This window comes from Zonotrichia leucophrys, chromosome 13, assembly GCF_028769735.1.
Source record: "Zonotrichia leucophrys gambelii isolate GWCS_2022_RI chromosome 13, RI_Zleu_2.0, whole genome shotgun sequence".
NCBI lineage: Eukaryota > Metazoa > Chordata > Aves > Passeriformes > Passerellidae > Zonotrichia > Zonotrichia leucophrys.
The window spans coordinates 7,238,617-7,262,397 of record NC_088183.1 but is presented as its reverse complement, the minus strand read 5'-3'; the positions used below and the strand labels follow the sequence as shown (position 1 = coordinate 7,262,397).

The window sequence follows — 23,781 nt, the reverse complement described above, 5'->3', positions numbered from 1 at the left end:
TTCAGTCAAGGTGGTCAAGGGCAGACGGTAGATCACAGAGAGTCACACGTGCTTCACCTTGCAATACCTGTGAAGCTCTTTGCCAGCAGCTGGGCCAGAGAAGAGCTCACACATTGCTGGGAATGCAGCACATTCCCAATAATTTTGTGACTCTATATATGGGTTTATTGCTGGTGCTGCTTCAAACCAGGACCAGCTCAGGCTGGAGGGTGAGATCTTCCTCTCAGACTGGAAAATATGAACTTGGAGCCACCAAACCTGCCTAGTGGTAAAGAGAGGATTTCAGGGAAGCCCCGGACTCTGCAGGAGATTTACCAGCAAAGAAGAAACAAATAGAAGAATCCAAGCCAGGAAAAAATCTGCTCAGATGCCACCCACAGCAGGAACCAGTCCATGCTCCCTGTCTCGGCAGAGTTAGAGCCAAGCTGAGTTCATCTTCTGCTCTCCAACCAGGAATTCAAAATGACCTATGAAAACCATGATGACCCTGAGGGGGAAAAAAGTACTCAAAGGGTTGTCAGGTTACACATCTTAAAGTTTTCTAGCAGACCTGGTGCTGTGAATACACAATGTGTGTGTGTGTGTTCATGTAAGGGCACAGCAAACAGTTGTTCACTTCTGCACCAATAAAGCTGTCCTAAGGAAAGGAAGATAATATAAAATTAATTTCTCAAAAATAACTGCATCCTATGTGGGGGTAAAAAAATGTTTGTCTTAACAAAGCACCAAAGAAAAGACAACAAGAATCCAGTCATCTTTAAGTTAAACAGAATGTGGGTAGAAAAAAAATCAGACCAATAAAAAAAGCACCAACCAATAAGGATCACTGAGGCTGTTGCATTACAGGAACCTAAAGATTATAAAAAATATGGATAATTGTAAACAGAAAGACTAGGATGTTGTCAGTCCAAGTTGGCCAGATCTACCCTACTAAATGTCTTGCATGTGTCCAAAAGTTTAAAAGAATTCTTTGAAATTGTTTATGGAATTATGTAAACTACTGTTTGTCAGTTTTTAATTTACACATAAATATATGGCTACAGAGTTTTCTCTGTATTTTCTTACACAGCCCTGGTTCAGGAAGCTGCGTGAGCACATGCTGAGCTGTGGCCACAGAGGCAGCTCTGCCAGGGTCAGCCAAACCAAGCCTGGCATGTGCCAGGAGCCTTCCCGAAGCTGGCTGTGCTAGTGCCAGGGTTTGTGCAAGGCACAGAAGCATCACAGGAGTGCTGACCCCCTGCTTGTCAGAGTTAAAGGGATTTTTTATCTTGGGACTGCTTTCTGCCATACTGTGTGACTCCCATTGCCATTCCCAAGCAGTTTTACATAGGCATAGAAGACTTTAGGGAGCCTGTGACTGAGAAACCTGCTAACCTGACCTAAGTAACCTGGTTTGTTTGGATTCAGTGGGACACTCTAGGGATATTGCACTAACACTCTGCTGTACCCTGTACACCTAACCTAGCCATCAAAGTGTTCAGATTAGCACTTATGAAACAATCTGTCATTTCCATTTATAGTAGGCTTGAGAATTTGGTATCTCTGCCATAGCACCACTTCGATTTTTCCCCATTCTTAGTCTCTACGATGGCCAATACTATGATGTTGGTAACATCTCTATAAGAGAAAAATGTTGCTTGTGCCATATTTCCATTTTAGTTTATTTTCCTAAGAGTCTCTCTTTTCATTTTCTCAGCGATCAGCTCCTGAATTCTTTGATTCCTTGTCCTTTCATAAGGCCTCCTCCGTGTAATGATGTTGTGCTGTGGTACTTCGTTATCCAACCCATCAACTTTGTAGGGAACATCCACTGCATTGATTTCTGGGTGCTCCTCGGTGGCATTGGAAGGGGGTGCCCGTGTTTTGGGAAGCAGGGGAGGGCTGGTGGCAGACTGTGTGGTGGGCACTCCCACGGGAGGGCCGAGGGTGGTCAGGAGCTCCTCCTCAATGACATTATTCTTATTTACATTGGCACTGGTTACATTGCCATCCTCTGTTAGGTTGCTGTACATGTTGCAGGACTTGCAACACAGCTTATGGTACCCAGGAATGGAGCAGTAACGGGAGAGAACTTCCATGCGACAAAACATTGACTTGTCTCCTTGACAATGATCTTCTGAAAGAGAAAAAGGGAACAGATAAATAAAGAGCATCTCCACATTAATCAGAAAAAGAAACACAGCTGAAGCTTTGGCAGTGGGCGGAGGGCTTGATATTTAAAGTGGGTTGGGAAACTGGCAAATGAGCCTTCTACAAGCAGAAGCAGGCTTATATTCAACCTAAAAGTCAACTCCAAGAGTTGCAAAAGCTGACCTGAACTGTATGTACCAGCCCCATCCAAGCTCTAGACCATCACACTTGAATTTTTGCCTTCACATCCTGGAAGCTCTACCCTTAAGACCGTGAAGCCACAAAGAATTGTGTTACTGTCTTGGTTTATACTTTAAACCCACTGATTGTGCTGTGCTGTTTCTAAATCTACACTGAACTCCCACAAAGTCATGAAGTTTTATATTAAGAAATCTATTTTTTCCCTATTTGCTCCTTTTAATGCTTTTCTGCAACCAAACAGTGACTAACCACAGTCAGGGGTAACATATATTTACCCAGACTGTCTCAGGAAAGTCGAGTCCTATTTTGATAATGCTCAGAATTAGTCCATCTCCACTAATCGGGATGATATTGTTGCCAGGTACCCCTACTCTGAAAATAGCAGTGTTTTCTCAGCATGTGTCTTGTTTGAGAGAAAAGTGGTGCCATCAGGCTTTTCTACTCCTTCCTAGAAGGGAGCTGATATCTTTGGAACAACAAACTCCAGTCCAATGGAGCCAAGCCAGCCCATTAAAGACTGTGAGACTAAGTAAAAGTCCTGATTTTTGTGTCAATGACTGTAATAAAAGAGAAAGAATAATAATCTATAGGCTTTAAGCTGTCAATAGCTGTGACAACAATTTGCTCTATATGGTGTTATGGCAGATCCTTATCTTGGTGAAATGCAGGTGGCAAATTGTAGGCTGAGGCATTAAAGGTGAAGTGGTCAAAGTGTTCCTGCCTGGGAAACATAAACAGAAGCCTACTCAGAGATTCCCCAAGCCCTTGTGATTTCTGCTCAGGGGAGGCAGAGGACTGTATGCATTGGTGGGGAATGGGTGGTGAGGGTCTAGCAGGCTCCTTGGAGAGAAAGCTGCCTGTCCTCTGTCCCACACAGACACCCCTCAGCTCCATCCTCTGCCTCCAGGATGAAGTAATGGAGCCAGGCACTGCAGGGAAGGAAAAATCCCAACATGCAGCCCATGCTGAGAGAAGAGTCAGAGGGTTTGTAGGAGAGGAGAGGGCTGAGGAGAAAAGCAGACTGACCAACACTTGGCATCATCACTAATAAAACATCTTCTCTGTGACCAGAGTGCTGAGACAGAGATGAAATCACTTGTCTCTCTCCCCCTGCTCTTACTACATTTCCACCTACTCTTACAGTAAAGGCTGAGTAACTCCAATTAGCTGCTTTTATTTAGAGTGCACCCGATGTGAGACAGCGCTCTCAGCCTGATCTGGAGTCACATTTCACCCTCCTGCTACAGCACTGCCTCGTGTCAGCACCCTCACAGCAAAGGAGAGAAGCAGAGCAGGTTCAGCCATAAAAGGGGATTTGGAAAGCGTAGGTGCCACCTCTCCACTCATCCTCAGTTAACAAAACAGGGCATCGTGGGTGTTTCATTGGCAAACATATCAGTCTAAAATAAACTAATAGCTGGTGCTGCTGCTCTAAAATGCTAGTGCTGGCTGAGGCATTTGAAAACACCTCCTGTACATTGTACCTATGCTCTGATTGTTGCTTTTGTTGCAGAAAAGCAAAATTCTAGTTCCTGCTTTAGAATGGGCCAGGTATTTTTCATGTTTTTCAAATACTAAACTGAAATACTGCTGGAGATTAGGCATGACTCCTTCCTTAGGAACATAAAAATAGTACCTTGGTTTTGGAGAGATTTTCAAACCAGCCTTTAAGAGCTGGAACTGTTCATACCTGCATGCACAGCTCCATACAAAGGCCTGAATGTGCCTATACAATTTATCTATATTTTTACATACCCCATAAGAGTCTCCTTTGAAAATTTTGCCTTGTGATGCATGACCCTTATGCATATTCCTCCAAATGGCTTCCATAATAAAAGCCAAGAGGTACAATATTTAAATGCAATTTTAACAAGGCAGGTCTGTTTTTGGCTTTGTAAGAATCAGTAACAGCACCTTTAGAAAAATGCCTTTTTTCCTAACAAAAACATGCAATGTCAAGCCTAATAATACATGGAAATGAAACTGCATTATGTAATAAGTTTAGTGACATCTCATAAGTTGTATAAATAAACTCTGCAACTTCTCAATGCCAGAATAAAATTTTGATCCTCTATCCAAACCAAAATATCCAGATTTGCTGAACTTTTATTTATTTTTACTTGCAGTATGCATGACAGACTGGAAGTATATATTCAAAACATCAGTAAGAAAAAAATAAATCAGTTTCACAGTCACTTTGGTACACATTAGTCTCATAAAAAAATATTGAAAAGCAAACTGAATTGGCACATCTTTAATATTATGTTAAATACATACAAAACACTAATAAAATATCCCTGATAAACCAAAGTGCATATAGACATAGTGCACAATGCCCAGATACCTTATTGCACCATTCTCTATAGCCACCCATCTCTTGAAACATCACTAAACATTGTCTATTTAAAGGTAACAGTCATGAATATATTTATACAGTTAAACACCGATTATTTTACATAACAGTATTCAGTGCCAGATACGTGTCTTTGCTTTTTCACCTTGTCATGTAAATTGTTAACATGTTTCAGGAAATATTAACAGCAAAATTTTAATATGTGATCACATGATAATGACAAGTTTGAAGTGCTACACTGTTGACGACCCAAAGATTCAAAAATGCCACTTTTCCAAAAATTATTATCAAAGCAATAAGGTAGTAATTTGCTCCAAGACTGCAGTTTTACATTTCTACTATTGGTACTGACTGTCACAAAGAAGTTTATGACTTGTGAATTCCAAATCTTCAACACAAACACAGAAGGTGAAGCACGAATGCCAGTTAAATCTCAGTAAGTCAGGCCACAATCCTGTCTCCATGAAGATATGGATATGCACTGTGCAAATCAACCTCCAATTTAATTTACCACCTTCCAATAGCTATCATTCAAGTAAAAACACTCCATATGAAGATTAACTCAAGGTACCAGTGTACTGTTCATATTTAAAGCTGGATCTGGTAAATTAATGCCATTTACATTTCAACATTAAGGCATTTTTCTAAAATTCATCTCCTAAGCAAAAAAAGCAATAAAAATTGAGGTAATTCTGTAGTAGTTCACACTGTTATGTTTGCCAGTTGACACATCTAAGAGCACACACACGCACACACACACACACACACACAACCATACCAGTCAAGTCAGACATGCACATGGTGAAAAAAGACCAGAGATGTAATGAGTATAAACAGCTCCATGCTGAGCAGCTGGAGACATTGTAGTCAATGAAAACATCATATTGCCTCCGCCACGTCAAGGAAAACACCACCACGCCACCTTCACCATGGACCATGCCTGCTCTGCTTTGGGTTTGGTTCTAAAGTGAAAATGAGTAAAACTGGCAAAAATTGTGCGATGGAAAAAAATGAACGCAGCTTTTCTCGAGGAAAAACCCTCCAAACGACCACCAGGAGTGTGGCCAGAGCAATGGCATCAGAGCAGCAGGGAAAGTACCGACAGAAACTCAGCTTCTGCTTCCCAGTGAGCCCTCCACGGGTCACAAACGTAAAGGTGAGGGTCAGGAATAAAAAAATGAGCAGCAAGGGTGAGGAAAGCAACAGCACCACAAAGGAAAATGGAATGAAAAATTCTTCCACTCATCAGACTACCCTGTCAGCGAACTGAAACCAGAGAGTTACGAGATTTCGGGTTTTTAGATAAAGGAGAACTTTAGCACTACAAGGTGTCATTATTGTGATGTGATCACATTCACAATAAGTTCTCAGTTTTGCTATCAAACTGAACATCAGGAACCAGTAAGAGCCTTTTTTCACCACCACCAAGCAACAAGCAAACCGATCCCAGCTCCCTTTCAGAGGACTGCAACATACTGTGGAGATCCAACTTCACACATCCAACACTTCAAGACCTCCACCACCAGTGCTACGCAAGCTCCAGAGAAGAAAGACACCGAGCACCGAGTGCCTGGTGTGAAAAAACAGATTCAGCCCAAGATTTAAACTTGGCAAAGTCAAGGGAACTTTCCGCATAGAGAGAAGAAGAGAGCAAAAGGCAAAGTCCACATTCGATGTGGCATGCATTTAAGGGCAAAGGCAGAGTTATAAATGGGTCTTTTACTTGAAGATATTTTCTGGATGGGGTAGTCTGGATCGGGTCTTGACAGCCATTGTATCATGTAGGTTTTCTTTGAAGGATCAGAAACGTTTCCTTGAATAGAGGAAAAAAAAAAGATGCAACACAACATATGTTAGGCAGCATTAAATTGTTGTCCTGTCAGAAGGGGACAAGCTCAGAGAGTGAGTGGGCTCCAGTTGTGAAGGAGCCCAGGGAAGGATTACAACCAAGCTGATTTTGGGCAAAAGGAGCTGTTTGGGGAGGTTGCTACAGCTCGTGCCCAACGCTTCACAACCAACACTGAAGACAGCCCAAGGGCCAGTTCTCCAGCAGCCCTTCTCATGGCAGGGTCACACATCCCCAGAGACATGCAGTCTAGTTTAGTTACAGTGCCTCATTAAAATCTTTGTATTGGAGACTATAATTGACAGCTTCTTCTAATTAATTAGAAATCAAAAGCTACCCTGAGAAATACATCAGGAAAAAAGAATATGAATGACTTAATAATAGGAATATGTGAAATGATCTCACAAACATAATTTGCAAACAGCTGAAAAGCTAACAAGGATAAAGGCCTTATTGCCCTGGATTAAGGAGGAACAAATTAATTACAGCTTCTAAAAACTGAGTTAGATAACCCCTGCAGATAACTTATGTTTGACAGAATGAAAAAGAATGGAACTGTTGGTGGAGGTGGGGAAAGCAAAGAGGCATCCTTGGTTAGCCACAGCCCAGCAGCCCTTGCCAAGCCCCACAGGTCTCAGGGGTGCAGGGCTGGACTCAGGCACTGCTCCTCTCCCAAGGCAGCTGTTGGCTGCTGGCCACATCTGGCCATCAGCACTGTGCTGAGGTCTGCCCCAGGCTCTCAGGCTGTCCTGGGCCAAGCAGAGCTCCCCAGAAGGAGAAGAGTGCCCAAGAAGCCCATGGGCCCCACAGCAGCTCCATATTTGGAATTCTACTCAAAACAGAGACTATGGAGAAGTGCCCCCACCTCAGCACACAAGTATCAATTAAATGAAGGCATTGCAAATAATTAAACAGTTATTTTTTCAACAAGTAACAGAAGCTATAGAGGAGAAGCCCTTACTGGGACAGGGAGGTAGTCTGCAGATCCTGACGCTCTCTGGTTTGCTGTCCTTGCACAGGCCGATGACATTGTCCCTGGTGCGGCACAGCACCGGCCGATCCTGGGTGCCATTGCCACAGCTGACAGAGCACTGAAAGGACAGGCACAGTTACACTCCAGCCACCCTCTGCAAACAACACATCAGAAATTAGCTTTGCAATTTTAAACTGCCCTTGATTCGAGCTGACATGGTACATTATTTGAACCACTGTAGAAGAGAAGCATGAGGGAGAGCCACTCACTGCTTCTTGTGGTCCACCAGTAATTGTGAAACACTCCAAGAATGAGCTGTGGTCTGAGCAATAAACAAAAAACTGCACATGCAAGCCATCTATCCACAGACCCATCTATTCACACATACAGGGATGGCATTACTCGTCATGCCCATTCCACCAGACAGAGATTAGTTGTGTGAGGCCTCCGGGAAGAGACTGACCTGTGACCAGGGTCCTATTCTCCACTGTGCTGGGCACAGCTCCCGGTTGCAGGGCCTCCTGCCCTCGGGGCGGTCGTTGTTGCAGTACTTGGTGTGCACGGAGCGGTTGGTGTTGTCGTGCAGGGGCTGGATGCAGCGCACAGACCGCACCTGGTACCCCGTCTTCCCACAGGATTTGCTGCAAGGCTCCCACTCCCCTGTAACCCAGCTGGGTTGGTGAAAAGAGAGCGAGCAGGGTAAAAGTCAAACTGTTGATCTGTAACTCTCAAGCACAGTTTTAACGTGATGTTAATACTAGTTCTAATATGCAGAAAATGAGAAGATATGAAAAAAGAAACCATAAGTAGTTATGGTGAGGGTTATTTGACTGCCCCTGAAATGTCATTAATAAGACCCAGATCTTCGATATTACTCTTTCGCATTATCTCCAAGGTAAGCATTACTATTACTTTGCTGTATTTCCTGCCCTTTCCAAAACTGCACATAAAAATATGATCACTTTTATGTCAAAAGCAGCCACCCAAGGGTGCTGCTGAGCTTCCCAGGTCTGGGTGCATGAGATGTGCCTGGTCTCATAATGCAGCACAAACCAGTTGGTTGAATGAAGCCAAAACATCTGGGTGAAAAAATCCTGCCTGGCCCACATCTGGGCATTCCATGGACCATATCCCTGGCCATGTTAGACTCAATCTGCTGAAGCACTGGCAAACCCAGTGCTGTGAGTGCTGAGCTTGGGCAGATCAGGGTCCTCATCGTCATAAATGTTTGGTTTGGGGGAAGGCAACACCCCACTGAAAACCAGAAAGGTCGAGTTCATAATTTCTAAATCAGTTGGGCCACTGAAAAATGAAATCTACAGTTTGTAATGTGGTGTGGTTGAAACTCTCACTGATCACCCAAACCTCATTAATTACTCATTAATTACAGCTACAAATTGTAAAGGACTTAGAGAAGAACAGCAGGGACAGACAGCACCAAAGGAAGTTTATCTAGACTACTGAAAGCTTGGTTAAAATTAAGTGAAGACATGCAGCAGTCTATAAATATTTACAGAGTGCAGACTTCTGCAAGATGGAAATATTGTTCCACTTAACAATGTTTTTGGGATCAACTTCACCAAAAAATAGACATAGTCTGGAGAAACACCCTGAGCTTGAAAAAATTGTCCTGAAATACTCATAAAATCCTGAGTTTGGAAATGGTCAAAAAATAGTACAAGGCACTGCACTACACATTCCAGTTAATCAGAAAGTAACAATTTCTCCCAACTTTCTCTTTGTAACCTACAAAAATTACACAGCTGTGAAGAAATGCAAGAGCTGCGAAGCCAGGAATCCTGAGGTGACTTCTGAGACAAAGAAGAGTTTTTCCCAGAAGTGAAGAAGCGGCATATTAGTGTAGGGGGTGTCCCAGAGCTTTGTAAAACTCCTTAATAATTGCCTCTCCTATGTACCAGAGCAAAACGCTTGGATGACATTCTATGGAAACAGAGCTAACTGAAACTTCAGGGATCCAAGTACAATTTAGGATCCTATTGAGCCTTTGTGGTACCTGGGCCCAATTATATCTGCAGCTGAAAGGAGGATACAGTCCTTTCCAGAGAGCCTGAGATATGGTTAGGTCATTACTTCAGTTTTCCAATAAATAAATGTTCAACCCTGACCCATGCAGAGTTTATGGGGCACAGTTTCTTGCCTTTTCTCTCTTTCAAATCTTTTTCTTTTGAAAGGAAGTTAGGAAATATTGTGGTATGTTCTATTTATTTGCTGTGATTCCTGGAACCTACACTTGGTCCCCAGAGATAAAAGCTGGGATCAACATATTCCTTTCTTGTTGCAGTAGTAGCACAAAGAATATATTAGTCCTACATGTGGCAGGAATAACCTGCTGCCAGTCAAAAAAATCACCTGTAAAATGTGAAATAAAATATTTATAACACTTGACTATGTAGAGCTATAAATGAAGGTACAACAGGCATTTCGTGCTGTACAAGGGCAGCCAGAGAAATCTAACAGGTCAAATATTTTCCCTGTGTTTAAATGTCCAAAAATATGCTGTGAACTTTATGAAGATCTGGATTTGAGAGACTGGACATTGACATTAGTTGTCTTCTGCAGCACTCTGTACATTTGCTCTGACATGGTTAATTCACACTGTGTAAAATCCACTGGTATAAATTGAATTTATGTCTATTTTGTATCACCTCACGATGGCCTGAACACAAAAGTATGGATCAGGACAGCACTTATTTTCTAACCCAACTTATTTCATAAGTCACAGGAACCAGCAATCACAGAATATTTCTATGAGCAGAACAGAGCATGAGATGCTCACAGTCCTGGGCCCCTGCAATGGCCATAAAGGCGAAGCTAAAGCCACCTTGAGGTGCCATTGCTGGCTGGGTGAGAAGCCCCTGCACCTCCAGGGGATGCTTACATGGGCTGGGAGCACTCCTGGAGGTTGCACACCCTGCGGATGGGCTTGGGCTTCTGGATGAGCTCGCAGTAGCTGCGATGAACCATCTTGTGGTCGGTCTTCCTGCGGCAGCCGTACTTGGTGAACTGGTAGCCTGGGGAGAGACACTGCCCTTACTCTGAGGGCTGGCACCCCTCACAGGGCTCCAGCTGCAGAGGAACTGCACAGATCCTGTCAAGGGCTGCAGCAGGAACTGCAGAGGAACATGCTACCAAAGGAGGGGTAAGCTGCACTGAATAAAGACTTGCAGCTCAAATTTAACACCCAAATTGTTCACCCCCTATATTTTTCACTCCTTTAATCACAGAATCACTGGGTTGGAAGAGACCTTTAAGATCATCAAGTCCAACCCAGCCCAACACCTCAACTAAACCACAGCAACCAATGCCACATCCAGTCTTCATTTAAACACATCCAGGGATGGTGACTCCACCACCACCCCGGGCAGAACATTCCAGAACTTTATCACTCTTTCAATTAAAAACCTTTTCCTGATATTCAGCCTATATTTCCCTTGACACAGCTTGAGACAGTGTCCTCTGGCTCTGTCAGTGCTGCCTGGACAAAGAGACCAACCCCACCTGACAACAGCCACCTTTCAGTGAGTTATAGAGAGTGATAAGGTCACCTCTGAGTCTCCTTTTCTCCTAAACTGAGGAGCCAGAACTGGACACAGCACTCAAGGTGCGACCTCACCATGAAAATAACACTTATATAATGTTTAATGAAAATAACAGCCAAATCTAGCATCTCAAAAACATTCTGAAAACCTCTCCAGTGACAATCCAATGCTGCAACCTGACCATCCACCTGGGGAACAGCACCAGCCTTCACATGTGGCCCCAAAAAGGAGTCTGACATTGCAAAAGCCACATCATTGGATGGGGATTTACAAAGGGCTGCCCCATGACACCTTGAGGTTCAGCACCTCCACAGCTTGGGAGACCCTCATCCAAATCTTGTACATTTGTCCAATTTTTTAGTTTCATAATCATAAATCAGAAATGAATCAGCCCAGATCTGCCCCCAAACCATTTAAATCAGATTTTAATCCCATTGACTATTTATTTATCTCTTACTTAAATAAAACTCCTCCCATATTCTGATCTCCTTAATGTCTCATGGCAATAAATGAATTTTGCATGATCTGAGATTTTGTTTTTACCTCCTCCACAAGGTTTTGAACACTGGGACCATTTCTTCAAAGCCCATTCATATGACAGTGAGTCCTCCTCCAAAACATTATTGTTATCTACATTCAAGGAATCTTCATGGATCATGTACTTGTAAGTCAAAGATATCTTGGCACCACCATGAGGAATCACCTAATAAGCAAAGGAGATGTAATGAAAAAAGATATGAAAGGCTGATATCAGGAGCTCTGTGAGATGATGTGAAATAGTGATCATGGCTCACATACAAAAACATCCCCTAAGGGATTTCAACCTTTCAGCTGCACTCAACATATTTTTTCCTTGATGAAAAAGTATCTCCATCCTTATGACACAGAGTTTCTAAACTGCATATTAAGAAAGACTGTGGTTGATTTAGACTTATTTTCCTTGCCAGCATTGGACTGACATCATGATACTAAATTTTTCCATATCCCATCACAAAGGAAGGAAATTTTGTACTGAAATGATAACGGATAGTTCCACTAAAAGACAAAGCAAATTCAACTGCAGAAATAAGTGAAACCGGCAAAGAAAATTGCTCATATTTCTGATAAAACACAAATATTCTTATGATAGTCCTGGAATTCTGCAAAGCTTTTTACTTAATCTTGACAGAAATATAAACTATTCAGAAAGAGGTTTTGTTATCACACTGCACTAAGACAAATGCAAGAAAACAGATCTCAATTTGAGCAAAGTGCAAAATATTTGTCCTTTGGAAACATAGCATTTATTCTTCCTTTGAAGTTCAGCTGGTGTAGATCAACACATTACAGTTGTTTTCAGAGGGATTTTAAATCAACTTACCCCTGAATTGAAGTCTACTCTTTGCTAGTTTGCAATGAAAAAAGGAATATGTTTGGGTGGTTTTGGGAACTGTGGAACTGTTTTGCCCTGAAAAAGGGAGCCAGGATCACAGGAATCCTGCATCTGCCTTTGCAGGATACACTTTCAAAACATAGATGGGAGAGGGAACTATTAGATCTAGCTGATATGAACCACTCTGACCTTTTTTTGATTGGTGCTCACATGTCAGATAGGATAAGTAAGCTGCAGCCTTTACTCAGTGGCTGATTGCTATGCCAGCCACAGGAAATAATCACGACAGCTGGTTGCTCAACACATAACCCTGAATTATAACAGCAATGAGCTGGGAGAAAGGAATTAAAATACATCTCCTATTGTCTTATAATTGAAGCAGATGTCTTCTGGTAACTCACAAGAGGAATGTGAAGGAAAGGCTAGCCCACTCTGGCTGTGTGGAAGGTGGTTTCCATTTGGCTTACCAGGATGATGATCCCGTGCCGCAGCGGCCCCATGGTCTGCACCGTCTCTCTGTCGTCGTCATTCCGATATTCCCACTCCACACCCATGTCAATGAAGACCTTGGAGTCTGGCACATAGTTGTCCTCACTTAGAATGAATTTCCCTGTTTCACGATTTTTAATGGCTGGGAGCAACACAAGAAAAGTGAATATAAGAGGTTTGTTTCTCATCTCCAGTTTTGTTCTGCCTGTGTCCCAGGGGATGAAGCTGAAAAGGCCAGTGTGCATTTTCCCTCTCTTCCCTCTCAGGTTTGGAAAGACTTTTTCAGGTGTTTCACTGAACTGTCAATGCTTTTCTGCTCAGCTCCAGGAACATCAGTTGTCCTTTTTTTTCCTTTTTCATAGCCTTCCTTGCCAGGGAAATGAGGCCAATGCAGCTGCACTGCAGGGGTCGAGCTGCCTGCTCCCATATAACAACTTCTGAATCCACTGGCCAAATCCGAGCCAATTTGAGAGCCAGTGGGGGTCCCAGAGCTATTCAGCTCTTTCATATGTTGTAAGGCAGCTCAGAGGGTTGTTACTGCTCCATCAGAGGAAGGCTACTGAGCTAACCCCCAGCAGGTCCCCACAGTGAGAGAGGGACACTAGAAACAGCATTAATTCTCCTGCTCAGATCCAGTCCTGACACCAGCACAGCCCTGTTAAGCTCCTGCTGCTCTGCAGACACCTGCCACTGCACACAGAGCCTTGTTCCTCTTTTCAGCTCCCACCAGTGCTCCATCCTTTACCTGGAGAGACTTGAGCCACCTTTGGATGAGGACAGGTTTTCACCTGAGATGGAACATTTGCCCTCCTCGTTAGAAGAAGCAGGGACTGTTTGTTATGTAACCCCAGATTTTAACTCCATTCTCTGCCTGGCAGATACCTGAGCATCCTGCTCCCTCAGCAGTGGCCAAGGCAGCGAGCCAGCTGTCCATGTGCACAGCACTCACCCACCTTGGCAGAACTTTGGACAAGGGCTGCTCCCTGAGCCACAGGGCCAGGCTGCCCTGGGCAGCCAGGGAAGCGTTCACTGGGGAGAAGCTGGGATGGTTCACACTATGATTAGCAGATCATTCACTGTGAATCTACTTCCAATTAATAGCAGCCTACCAGTCACTGCTTCCCATTGATTACAGGGCCCGGGAGGAGTGGATTTCCATTACCTCCTGAACTGCTGGATTGATTTGGCAGCCTCATGTCAGTACTGTTAGCAGTGGGGCAGAATCTGGAACAGATCTGGATATAGCTGGGAAATTACTGAGGGTGGGAAGCATGAAAGATGCACACAAAGACCATGGAATGGTTTGGGTTGAAAAAGACTTTGAAGATCATCTACTTCCAATGCCCAATGATAATGCACTGCACCCCACAAAGTAACCCAGTGCCTCTTCCAGCAGCTTTCACACATCACATGCACATACCAACACAGAGATCTGGCTGGGACACCCTGGAATACAGCACAGGGAAATCAAATTGCCAAACAAGTTTCCTAATTTAACATACTTAGAGAAAGTACATGGTGTGGGTGGGTAATGGGTAAACAAATGTATAAACACATTGTCAGCCTCCAGAGACAAAAATAAACACCAGAAAAAATATTCTGACTGAAAATCTTCCTACTTTTTACTTACCAAGATGATGAGTGGTGGCATCTGTTTCCTGTATAAGTAAATGTCTTGCACCAGCAGGAATTTCAAACATCTTAACGTACCCTATATTGAGGTATTTGAAAAGATAGTTATGGATTAATATGCTACAAAATAATAAATTAATTATTAATTAATATGCCCAGGGTGGGTTTGTCTTAGATTTTTAAATAAATCTTATTTTCTGAAAGCAAGGTGCATTAAACAAGATGAAGCAATCCAGCATTATTCCCATTCCCATTTCTGTGCCAGATGAGGGAACATAACAGGGACAAAGGGCTTTGGGCCAGTAGAAAGGTGCCTGAAGTATCACAACAGACTTGGCTTCAGACTAAAATGAGCTTTAAGACCACACAACCTCCTGCCTGACAGAGCCTGCTGATGGGACATTACTGCAGCACTGGAGTGACAGAGCACTGGCTGACATCAGCTGCACAAGCCCAACAAGGAGCAGGGAAGCCCTGTCCCATGCATGCACAGGCCTTGGTATCAGCAGCTTTAACTGCTCACTGGACAGAAGTCTTACTTTCAAATTATAAACACATGTGGAAGTAAGTCCAGATTGTTTATTGGAATTAATGATGCTGCAAATGATTTTTAATTGTCCTGGTACTTTCCATGAAACATAAGAGACTGAGAAAAATACCCTGAATTCCCCAAGACAAACCACACTGGATGTACTGACCTTGCTTTTTTGGTATTCTTGAAAATGTTCTTTTCACCACTTTGCAGTGGGAATTATCTCCTCCACAGACACCACACTTATCTTCCTGCTTTGTGGAACCTATGACCCTGTCACACCCAACTTTCTGTGCACAAAAGAGAGAAACAGTCATTCTTATTTATCCACCATTCAATTCAAATGTGCCTTCCCTTTACATATCAACCCCCTGATTCTGCCTCATCAAAGCAGCACACCTCGTAGTGTTCTCCTGGAAGATCAACACCTAAACAGAATTTTAATACTTCCAGTTCCTATAATAGCTGTCAACTGGCTGATTATATTTTCATATTATGCTTCACAGTGGTTCTCTCACTGAAGGAAAGCAGCATGGTTAAAGGAAAGCTCTTAAGCCTCAGCTTATCTTAAGACAGATACTTAAATTCCAGGAGAATCTAGGCATCTATATGGGGATAAGCACCTCCACCAGTGTTTTGCTAGTCAGATACTCATTCCTTTGAAAGATGACCTGCAGCAGATCCCAACTTGGAGGAACTGTCATTGATTTTTTAAAAGTAGCATGATCAAATACCAAGAGTAAGTACATCAGCCATATCCTAACACCACTTTCCTTGAAAGCTGCTGTGTGTTCCTATTTGATTGTACATTCCACCCCCACTAAACCCCAGCAGGGAGAGCTTTCCTTGAAAGCTAATTGTAATAGCTCATCTTAAAATACTGCACGAAATGTTTCTTGTGTAGGTAGGTGCTTTTGGAATCTAGTCACATGCATGGCAACTGTGAATATCACACATAATATTGTGACAATAATCCTAATGAAATCTCCTTATTGCCCAAAGTGTTTATTATTATACATAGTCATGCTCAGAGAAGCACTCAAGGTAGAGTTTGAGTTGTTTTCACCCTGCTGAGCCGTGCAGGAGCCCCCAGGCCCTCACCAGGCAGTCTCCCCTCACACAGATGCTGTAAGCATCCTTGTAGGAGCAGCGGGTCCCGTCATGCACCATCCTCTTCATGTACACCACATCCCCTGTCTCCTTGGATTCACAGTACAGGTGGCACCTCTCCTTGGCTGAAAAACAAAACAACCCAGATTGTGCACGTTCAGCCCCCAGTTTAGTTGCTGATGTTGTGAGCAGCTCTTTCAGTAGTGTTGGCTCTCCCTTCTTCCTTGCACACATCACAGAGCCCAACGTTGTGCCCATAAATCATTGATGCTCATCCCCTTTGAAAAATTCTGTGATGTCTTGGAAAATGCTGAATCATAAAGCATTCATGTGTCACCATTTGGAGACAGGCTTAAAAATAACAGATCATTGACTTTGAGGGGGGGATCTATTTAATCCTTTGCAGATGATGCAATCTGGCAGAGCTCTCCTCAGTTGCATGACTACCTGTGAGAGATGCTGGTTTCTCCTGCACTGCACTTAAATGAAAAAAAGCCAAATTAATTTTCCCATTAAAAGCAGCTGTTTGACACTGAGTGAACCTGGCATCCAAAATTTCTTCAGAGACAGCTGGGACATAGCATTTCATCGTAACCACAAAGTTAATTTTCCCTCATGGTTATACTTGTATTTATGATAATTTAAACCATTAAACAAGATGAGATGTCAAAAAGATTCAGACAAAAAACATTTTTTTACTCCTAACACATGCACCAACAGCCAGACAAGTGGTATTTTCTCTAATCTGTTCCAAAGAGCTAAGAACAAAAAATGAAGCTGAAAATGACTAGTCAGTGGCTGAATAAAGTTGTATTCCAGTAGTGTATTTCATTTTATCCATGTCTCTTGCTGTCCTCAGCCCCATAATAGGATTCACTATGCTTTCCTTGGCACTGCAGAGCAGATGGCCTTTCTGCTAGATGAAACAAATAGAGATTCTGCTATTTTAACATGATTAAAAGTTGGAGTGCTTTTCCCACCATTTAAAACAATAACAACCTTTCCATTGTAGCAGTTCAACTGAAATAAATCTTCACAGGCCCTTTGCATTCTTCCCCTGTACAGTTCCATGGCCTCTGCCCTCTTTTTATAAAGTCCTTGTTATTGCTGTTGGTGTCCTCAAAGCCACTGGGTATTGGTACATCAGAGACCTTTGCTACTGCTCCCAAACCATGCAGAGAAGCCATGCTGAAAATCCAGGGTCTAGTCTATTAAAACAGGTACCTTGTTTGTGCAAATTCTTAATAGGAGACTATTAAGATCATAATAACGACAGTCCTAATGTATATATTAGAAACATTAAGCTGTGCACAGGATGGATGTGCACACAGCACCCCTGGGTATGCAGCCACCCCCACCCCACACACAGCACACATTCACTGCCTGTGATTAAATGAAAATGTCAGCAGGTCTCACTGGGTGCCAACAGCTCTGCACAAGGGCTTCATTTTAGAGATGGTTCTGCTCTCACTGCTCCATAGAACAGTAAATGTGTAAGTGCTGCTAAATTAGACCCTGCTATTGCAAAGAATTATTTTCTTCCTGTGCTATTCACTGGTGCTGGGCACAGTAGAGGTGCAGGAGCATGGATATGATGGTGTGTCTGTCCAGTCCCTGCTCTCTGAGTCCTTCTCATTTAACCCAGGCTGGGAGCTCATGGCCAGAGTCCCTCCCTGCTGCCCTGGCAGATGCACAGGGAGATGCAGCAGCCTGTGAGCATAGCAGGGTGAGGACCTGGGGGCTCAGAGGGCCTGGAACAGGAGACAACGGGGCATGAGATGCTCAAGGACACACTGAGCACACTGGTGTACCCCAGCTCAGTGGCTTTTCTCTGCCCACAGCATGAGGCTCTCCTCTCTGTTCCTCTGCCCTGCACAATGTGTCAGACACGTCCAGCTGAGCTGCCTGTGAAGTGTATGGATTTATGTCACTTCTGAGCCACAACTGCATTATCCTCACAAGTATGCCACTGATATGCCTTATCCTTACAAAAGGGAGTTTTGAATAGATTAGAGTTCCAGCATAAGCTTGTCTCTGGCCTTATTTTCACACAAAAGCTGTTCCCTCTAATAACCCTGCCCAGGTAAATGTAACTCTCAAGGTGGCTGCAGTTATACCACAGTTATATTGGAAACCAGCAGTGCCCAGGGATCAGTGCTCAGACATCAATGAGCTGGTTTCTGACCCAGAAGCCATTGAATTTAATTGAAAAAAATCTGATTTGTTTCACTGGTCTTTGCAGCAGACTGCTCCAAAGGCTAAATCATAAGCAAAGGTCCTGCAGACCACAGCCTTCATCCCTCCACCCTGTGCCAGCAAAGCTATTTCATGAAATTAAGCTGTGAGGCTGTGTCTGTGCCTTTGAAAATCCCAGACTGACAAACTGACCAAGATGGCATGAAAAGAATGAGGGAACTCTGAGAACTATTTGGGAAGAAAGTCAGGCAAATTAATTGTAAGGAATTTGCTATTAATTTCTGGCAGAGGATCCTCTCACTGGAATGCAAAATGATTCACCCAAAGTGACCCTTCCCCTCCCAGCAAGGGCAGCTGGGCTGAGGATGGGGTGGGTGCTCAGAACCTGCCCCTTGCCAGGCCAACCCTGCCCTCAAGAATTTGCCATTCAAGTAAGGTGTTGGGGTTCAAAAACAGTGAGCAGCTCACACTGCTCATTCAACAAGCTGAGACTCATTGCCCTCTGCCTCTTTGTTTGCTAAAACATCTCAGAGTGTTTTCTGGCAAGAGCAGACACGGCCCAAAGCAACCAGCTGCACTTGCACTGACAGTTAAGCTGAGGCATTAACAGGAACAGGAACATTTTTGTTCTAGGAGGTGATCTCTGTCGACCTTGCTGGTCTGAGAGCCAGCACCCATCCAACCCAACAGCTGCCTCCAACAGTGCCAGCAGCGTTTGGAGGAAGACAGGAACAAACTGGAAACCTTTTTTTCAGAATATTCTCCCAGTTCCTCCTACACTGCAGCTTGGGGACTTCCAAAATCATGACTTGGTGTTTAATGGCTCTTAATGGACTGTAGAACTGTCAAGAATTTTTCAAAATAATTTCTAAAACTTTCTGGCATCAGCAGTCTTCTGTGGCAGTGAATTTCAAGATAATTAGATGCTTTCTATTAAGCCTTTCCTCTTATTTGTTTTAAATCTGCCACCTGATAATTTTATTTGATGTTCCCAGGCTCGTGTTATGAGAAACTCAATAATCATTCCACGTTCAGTCTCTCTGGGCCACTCCCAACTCTGTAACTCTATCTTTTTAATCTACATCCTTGCTTTTCCAGGGTGAAAAGTCCTGGTTTATTTAAACTCTCCTCACCCAGAAGTCATTATTTATGTTTGCTTTATTCTGGCTGGAGTTCAGCTGTGGGTGTTTTAGCAGCTTGGGCAGCAGTGAGATGATGGGCACAACCTGAGCTGCATTGGCTGAGCATTTAAAGTGCAGGCTCAATGTGCAAGTACATGGGGGCAGGTTGTGCTCTCCATCTGTCCCTTCCCAGTCACTGAACTGGTCTTTTCCTAAAGTTATTCCCAGCCTTTCTCTTCAGAGCCCACCATCCACACACACACCACTTTTTACCCCCACATCCATTACTGGCATTCATTAACACCAAACTTCCTTTGCCTTCTTGTGTTCCCTACTTTCACAAGGTCTCTCAGAGTGGGTCATCCTCCCATACAAAACTATTCCCTTTTATCTCATGGTGAATCCATTTAACAGCTGGCACTGGGGAACAGTGTCCAAAGTTATTTGAAAATCCAAGTGCATTGTACAAATTGAGTCACTCATACACTGATACTCACTGATCCCTCCAAACACCTCCTAACAGATTTAGGAGGCATGATTTCCTGGGAAGAAGTTTTAGCCCTCCCTATATAATTTTTATTCATATTTGTAATTTGTATTTGAATTTAGCTTTCACAGGAGAGGGGCTGCTCACCATCAACATGTTCATAGGGCAGCCAGTGATGTTTGGTGTTCTGGTACTCAAAGTAGGGGTCCCACTGCCGGCACTGCTCCTCTCTGAAGTCCTCAAAGTCCTTGGGACACTCCTGGGTGTTGCACAGCTGGAATTCGTAGCTCGGCCCCACACATGTGCGGCCTCCGTTGGCAGGACTGAGACAGGCAGAGAAGCCCATGGTTAGTTTTGCTTTTATTTCATTAATGAAGTGTCTATTAAATATTTTGAGGAGCCATTTGTTTCCCAGTCATGTCAGCAGGCAGTTGATGAAGCTAGGCCTGAATTTCTGATACGTGAAATACGTATTTCCTTTCAAAACCCACTGTCATTATTTAGCTGTTAAAAAGTAACTTCTGCAAGAAGAGGTTTAAACTACTTGATAAAGGCAAGAAAAGCCTTTTTCTTGGTGTAGCCAGGAAAGGAAAGCACAGCAGAACTCATTCACATTCACCCCTAATGCAGCAGCAAAGGCAGAGCAGCCCAGCCCAGTGTGTGCCCCCAGGCAGATGTGCACCAGATCCCTGGCACATCTGGCAATGCAGAGCTCAGGACCTGTAGCTGGGTTTTCATTTTCTTCCAGGAAACACAGAAAATGTTTTAAATAGCATGTTAGGCTTTTCCTACATGCAAATAGGTTTTACAACTAAAGCTGTGCCCACAATTATAAAGGTCACTTCTCTGTTGCCAAAGTTATAAAGGCTGAAAAGAGAACTGGCAAATGTTTTCTTAACAGAACAATTTCCATTGGAAAATGCTGCTTCATAAAACTCAATTTAAAAAAAAAAAAACAAATCAATGATAAGATGATTTTTAATACTAGCCAAGTTCAATTGCTTTATCAACAAACCAAGAAATTCAATGTTAAAAGTACTCTCTGTTAAAATCATTTAATCCCAACAATTGTTTTAGTCCTTGCTGTTAAGATCTTGACATTTTATGATACCACACTAAGATAGCAATAATTACACATTTCCTATCATATTTATATACCAATCTTTATTAACTATTCTTTACTTCCACTGTTACTGAAATTGAATCATTCTACATTATCTAGATGACCCATATGTAAGTTATTAAAGCAAGACAATTCAAATTCCTAAAATTAACTTTGAGGAAAGTTCTGATCTCAGGACCTTTGTTCCAACTTGGAATCAAACCAGTTTTAAAATATTTTAAGATCTTCTTGTTGAAATATCCTAAAAGGTGGATTAAAGAAAACTTTTTAAAAGGTTTTAAAAAAATCCGGTCAATCACTGCTATTATTTCATACTCACACTTTAAAAAGAGATATATAGGACCATAAACTTTTACTTATGCTTTACATAGTACTGTATTAGTCCTTGTAACTGCATAACCAGTTTAATGGATGGATAAACTGAGAAATAAAGATGATTCATGACTTGCTAAGGGCCAAAAGTAGAATTTCTGACAACGTATGCTACGGGTCAGCTTTAACAAACACCACTCAGCATCCTTTCCTACACTGCTGTCCTGGCCATGCCCTGAGGATCCCTGTGCACACACACCAGTGGAGCCCCCCACCATGGGGTGTCACTTACTGTGGGTTGTCACACTGCCGGGTCCTGTACTTCACCCCGGTGCCACACGTGCGGGAGCAAGAGCCAAACTTGCTCCAAGCCCCCCAGTGCCCATCCTGCTTCAGGATGTCTGGTGTGAGCCAGATGCAGTGACCTTTAAAGCAGTGCTGAAAGAGAGAATCGGATGTCAGAATGATTAGATTATTAACTTACATCTGATGAGAAGCTGTTGTACCACACATTTTAATTTTCAGTGCAAGTTCTGGATTTTTTTCACCTCTCCAGAAGAAAGTAGAGGGACTTGCTGTCAGATTGTGCCCATGATCCCAAACTCACTCAGATTTTACAACCTTACATGTCAGTATGCACATGTATGCACGCAGGTTTCAAGTCTACCAAGTTTGTTAAACTGTTGTCAGTGTTACATTTCCTCATCACCTGTCTGCAGCAGGGATATCATTTAAGGGAAATGGCAGAATCCCAAATCTAACAGTAACATCCTGCCTCCACTACTGCCTGCAGCCTCTTCAAGCAGCACTGTCAGGAGCTGTGGCCACAGCACCATCCTGCCCAGCCACTCCCAAATCCACACACATATTCCTATTATAAATGCAATGAGCAGTGTCAAGGAATTAAAGCAAGCTCCCATTGTAGACTATTAATGCTTTTAATTAATGCTATTAATTAAAAGCTTTTGCAGTGTCTCCCTGGAGATCTCATGGTAGACCTGACCAAAAAACCAGAAGGCATTCCTTAGGGACAGCCCTGAGCAGTCCTGCAGCTGCACAGTTCATCACGCCCTACCACACTTTCTCCTTTCTTTTACCTGGCTTTTAATACAGTCATTCCACTGCAGCTGAAACACAAAATTTGCTACATTCCCCAAACTATTAAGGGATTTATTTTATTTCTTTAAAAGGCTTCATAACTCCAGTACTGATCATCTCTACTGTCATCTCCTGTTAAAGAAACCTGTCAATGCCTTTCCACCAATTTCTCCAGGCCCTAATCATGGAATTTTTTTCTCAGCTGAAGTCACAAAGAATTCTTCTCAAGGATCACAAGATTCTGGCCCCTTTCAGTACTATTTCTGCTTTCATAAAAGTCTACTGATGAAGTGTGGGTGCTGGAAAATATATTCCAGCAAACAAACGACTTTGCATGAGGCTGTCACAGTTTGCCTGCGTTAACGGTTACTGCTGGGATGAGAGCTCTGGCTCAGGAGCACAGATGGCTGCAACAACAAGTGAAATCAGTCACTTACTTTCCTTAACATTCAAGTCAACAACAACATTTTACACAGCTTAACAAGCCCTGGAACGCAGGAATTTGGCAGGCTGCACAAGACAAGCATATGGCTAAATGCATGCTGCCAGCAAAAACAAAATCAGAAGATATATAACAGGAGAGTGTTCTTGAGCAGAGAGTGATTAGTGATCTGGAAGGCAAATCTAAAAGTGAAGGATAATCATTAATAATGCTGAATTTCAAGAGGGAATCATTAGAATGGTGACAAGGCACAGCTTACTGGTTCACTAATCTGCTCAGTGACTGGCCTATATTCATGCAATTTATTTTGGGGCTGATTTGGTTGGACAAGGAGTAGAAGAGAGAGTAAAAATTAGGTTTCAACTATTTTTTTTCTTTCCCATGACTTCAGATATTCAAAGTCAAAACCTATTGAAATAGATGAGTTACCACAAAGCCAATTACACCAATCCTGCTCCAGAGCTGTAATGGGCAGATTTTTCTTAGATGTTTGACAGAACAAGAGATAATTCAGCAAAGCATGAAAGAAATGCAAAATGCTAATATGTCCTTTGCTTTTTTTGATTTAGAAGCTCAGGGCTGTACCCTTCAGGGACTGTTTACTTATGGCTTTAGAGAGGTTTGTTTGAACAAACAGTTTGAGTCGTGGGGCCCTGTGCTGCCAGGGGACCATTCAGTGATGTGGGGGAAGCTGGCAGCGTCTCAGCTTGTCAATAGACATTTCAGCTGGGCTTGCAAGCAGATGTGAAGTGACAGCTCCTGATCTGTGCTTGCTCACACATCCTTTTATCAGGCTGCTGCATC

At 43.0% G+C, this 23,781-nt stretch overlaps 1 protein-coding gene across 1 annotated transcript in view; it reads right to left on the bottom strand.

Annotated features, from left to right (window-relative positions):
* Positions 1-968: 968 nt before the first annotated feature.
* The window catches only part of ADAMTS2 (ADAM metallopeptidase with thrombospondin type 1 motif 2), a 170,555-nt gene continuing 147,742 nt past the window's right edge, over positions 969-23,781 (bottom strand). The window contains exons 11-22 of the mRNA XM_064725057.1: positions 21,730-21,875; positions 20,150-20,325; positions 16,190-16,323; positions 15,255-15,378; positions 14,555-14,635; positions 12,903-13,066; positions 11,607-11,766; positions 10,403-10,535; positions 7,967-8,174; positions 7,492-7,621; positions 6,408-6,497; positions 969-2,116 (exon numbers count right to left, since the gene is read on the bottom strand). Coding sequence (XP_064581127.1) covers positions 1,656-2,116; positions 6,408-6,497; positions 7,492-7,621; positions 7,967-8,174; positions 10,403-10,535; positions 11,607-11,766; positions 12,903-13,066; positions 14,555-14,635; positions 15,255-15,378; positions 16,190-16,323; positions 20,150-20,325; positions 21,730-21,875 — 2,007 coding nt within the window. The 3' untranslated portion in view covers positions 969-1,655. The remainder of the gene's footprint in view (positions 2,117-6,407; positions 6,498-7,491; positions 7,622-7,966; positions 8,175-10,402; positions 10,536-11,606; positions 11,767-12,902; positions 13,067-14,554; positions 14,636-15,254; positions 15,379-16,189; positions 16,324-20,149; positions 20,326-21,729; positions 21,876-23,781) is intronic.